The sequence below is a fragment of the Otolemur garnettii genome, unplaced genomic scaffold (genome assembly GCF_000181295.1).
Source record: "Otolemur garnettii isolate 467f Iridium unplaced genomic scaffold, OtoGar3 scaffold00255, whole genome shotgun sequence".
In the NCBI taxonomy this organism is placed as follows: domain Eukaryota; kingdom Metazoa; phylum Chordata; class Mammalia; order Primates; family Galagidae; genus Otolemur; species Otolemur garnettii.
The window spans coordinates 1,333,686-1,336,912 of record NW_003852650.1 but is presented as its reverse complement, the minus strand read 5'-3'; the positions used below and the strand labels follow the sequence as shown (position 1 = coordinate 1,336,912).

The 3,227-nt window shown below is 56.2% G+C and overlaps 1 protein-coding gene across 1 annotated transcript in view; it reads left to right on the top strand.

Annotated features, from left to right (window-relative positions):
- Positions 1–1,107: 1,107 nt before the first annotated feature.
- Positions 1,108–3,227, top strand: part of NKAIN3 (sodium/potassium transporting ATPase interacting 3) — a 658,614-nt gene continuing 656,494 nt past the window's right edge. The window contains exon 1 of the mRNA XM_012813285.1: positions 1,108–1,577. Coding sequence (XP_012668739.1) covers positions 1,524–1,577 — 54 coding nt within the window. The 5' untranslated portion in view covers positions 1,108–1,523. The remainder of the gene's footprint in view (positions 1,578–3,227) is intronic.

Below are 3,227 nucleotides of genomic sequence, written 5' to 3'. Positions count from 1 at the left end.
TGTCTTACCGGCCTATCACCAAGAACCCAGGAGGGCAGCAGTGGGTTAGAAAGAGGGTTTCCGTGCCACACTCCGCAGACAACCGGCCAGTAGGCCTGCTCTCTGTTCTTCCGTTGTGCTTTTGAGCTACTTGCACAGCTCCACCAGGGACAACAAACGTGCCCACGGAATCCGGCATTGTGTCCTGATGAAATTTAACCCGCGAGAAGTCTTCAGCTCTACGCTACCAGCGGAGAGGGAGGCGCAGAGTTTCCTTGGGATTCGCGGAGAGTTTGTCCGGATCTTAACCATTCCCGACCAGGTCTTATTTTAAAACCCTTCTAAAACAATTTATAGCTCACTGTGAAGAAATCGTAGTTATGCTTATTTCGGAAACAGTCTTCATTATGAGAAAAAGAACCATACGCGTCCTCTTCCCCCTCGCCTTCTCTTCTCACTCGGCCTGGTGAGGACTTTCCAAGGGTCTCCGAGCTGAGAACCGGGAACCAGATCTCCCAGAGTCCTGTTCCCAACCAATCCAGCGCATCCCTTGCCGCAGCGCCTCTTCCCAACCAACTCACTCCAACTTTCCGTTGAAGACTCCAGCAGGGGCGCCCTCTGGGCAACCGATTGGGGCGGGCAGAAGCGGCTTGGGGCTGGAGACCCCCGAGCCGCGCAGCGCCGCCCCCATCCGCGCTGCCCGCGCTGGCCACCGGCTGGTTGCCGAGCTTGACAGGGCGCTCTGCCGCGGCGTCCACCCTGGACATCTCGCCTCCGGTCCTTCCTCCCCGGACACCAACTCCCACCCTCTCCACCTCCCGGGACAGCTCTGCTAAATCCTGTGTCTCCCTCACTTGCAAACTCGTCTAGCCGCTCTCCCAGCCCCCAACACAACCCTCGACAAGAAAACCCAAGCCCCGTCTCCCCAGTTACGGTGGTCACCGAGGGTCTCTGTCGCCGCCAGCGTAATTCACGCTCATTCATATGCATTCTCTTTCTCTCAGTCCTCTTTTCTCTCTCAGTCCTCTTTTCTCTCTCCCCAAAGACTCCTAACAAGACAAGCCGATCCTCCTCCGTGGCGCTCCCTTTCATTCATCCCCTCCCACCACACACTCACACACACACACGCACACACGCACCCCCAGCCCAGACAGCCCACTCCACTTTCCAGACGCCCACCTCCGACATACTCCCCTCCCCTAAACAGACATTCACCCACTCACCATCTGTAGCCTCCTTCCGTCCCCCGCCCGCCCGCCCGCCCGCGCTCCCCCTCCCCGAGCCGCAGACCTGCACAGTGGGAGGCAGGGACCCCCGCCAGACGCTCGGGTCGTGCGCGCCGCACTGACCTCGGCCCGCCCCGCCGCGAAAGTAACAAAGGCGGGCGCGAGCCCGGAGCCGGGAGCCGGAGCGGCGGCGGCGGGGCTGGCGAGCCTGGGCCTGGCCGGCTCTCGCCCGGCGGGGGCTGCTCGGGAGTCGGGAGGCAGCAGCGCCTGAGGACGTGGATCTCTCGCCGCCCGCGCCGCTCGGACGCCGCCGGCACCATGGGCTGCTGCACCGGGCGCTGCTCGCTCATCTGCCTCTGCGCGCTGCAGCTGGTGAGTGCCCCGCGTGCCCCGGCCCCGGGCCGGTCTCCTCCTGGGGGTCAGACCCTGCCCAGGGCCGCACTCCGCCCCGGGACCGGTCTCCCCGGCTCGCTCCCTCCGCAGTTCCGCAGCTCTGGGCAAGGGGTGAAAGGGTGAGCCGGACGCTCCCGCGGGCTGCTCCCGCCGGCTGCTGCCCTCCGCGCCACCCGGGCTGGGCTGGTACTGCCCTCTAGCCGCGGACACTCCCCGAGTCGCCCCTGCCCCGCGGGAGGGCGCGGTCTAACTCGGGGTCCCGCTGGGTTCCTTGACCCTCCACCCCTGGGAGTCGCCGCGCACTCTGGGGTTGCTGCCCTGGCGCCGGGGAGCGAGTTATTCCCTGGCTCTTTGAGGCGACAGCAGCTTTAACACCCGCCGCGTTCCTGCTGAAGTTACACACCGGCTGGTGTTGTGGGCTCTTTCTTCTCGGGTTGATTTCCAGGAATGTTGCTTAATTCGAACGTGCGTGGGAATGCCCAGGTTCTGAGCAGACTGCGGCAGCCTTAACTCTCTTAGTCAACAGTGAGGTGGTTCTTACCTTCAGCAGGTTGAAAGGTGGCGCGTGAGGAGTCTTGGCTGCGTGTTTGAGGCCCCGCTCTTGCAATTCTGCTTTAGATTTTGTTGAAATGGTCGGGAGCGGCAGACTGACAGCTGTGGTCAGGGATGGGACAGAGGGAACCGGCTCTGTTGGCGCGGTGCCTCGCAGAGAGCGTGCGTGTAATGGGAAGTTAGGAACCAGAGTGGAGAGAAAAGGCCTTTCAGCGAGGAGCAGATGCTCTCCTTAATCCCTTTGGAACCTGGACTGGCCCTGGGGTCACTTGAGGTCAAGGCCACAGACCTTTTGTGTCAGACTTTTGTGTGTTGGAGATTAATAGACATCTCCCTTTCATTACACTTAAGGAGGATTCTGTAGATGTTCTGCCAAGCTTTTTTTTCAAAGCATTGTGGGATTTTTTTTTTTTTTTTTTTTTGGTCACAAACATACAACTAGCATATTTTGACCAACAAGAGGAAAAAGCTTTCAATAAACTTTACTGAGTAATGTCAACCTTTGCAAGACTTATTACTCCAGGGACAAAATAACGTTCTTTAGCAGTTAATCCTTGTTTACTTTTCTCTTGTCTTAGCGTATCAGTCTCCCGTGAAAACCTACTTGGATATATTCCTCATTTTTTACATAATACATGCATAATTTATCTATTCCTAGATTTGAAATGAGTGGCTACTTGTCTTTAAGTCTATTGGGCAGTCTCTTATGGCCTGTAAAAACTCAAATGAAATGTTCTTTATAGAGTTTTCTTGAAAGAATAATTTTAAAAATCTGCTCCCATTTCAATGTGTTCTCTCGCTAAGGAGTGAAAGCCAGGGGATAATTTATACTTTGGTTTTTTGAAATGGGCACAGCTTATAAGTTGGAAAAACTGAATAATTATTTACTCAACCTTTGATTATGTAACATTGTAGATAGCCACACTGGATTCAATAATCCTTTTTCTTTTTTTTTGAGACAGAGTCTCATTATGTTGTCCTGGCTGAAGTGCCAGGTGTCACAGCTCACAGCAACCTCCAACACTTGGGCTTAAGTGATTCTCTTGCTGCAGCCTCCCAAGTAGCTGGGACTACAGG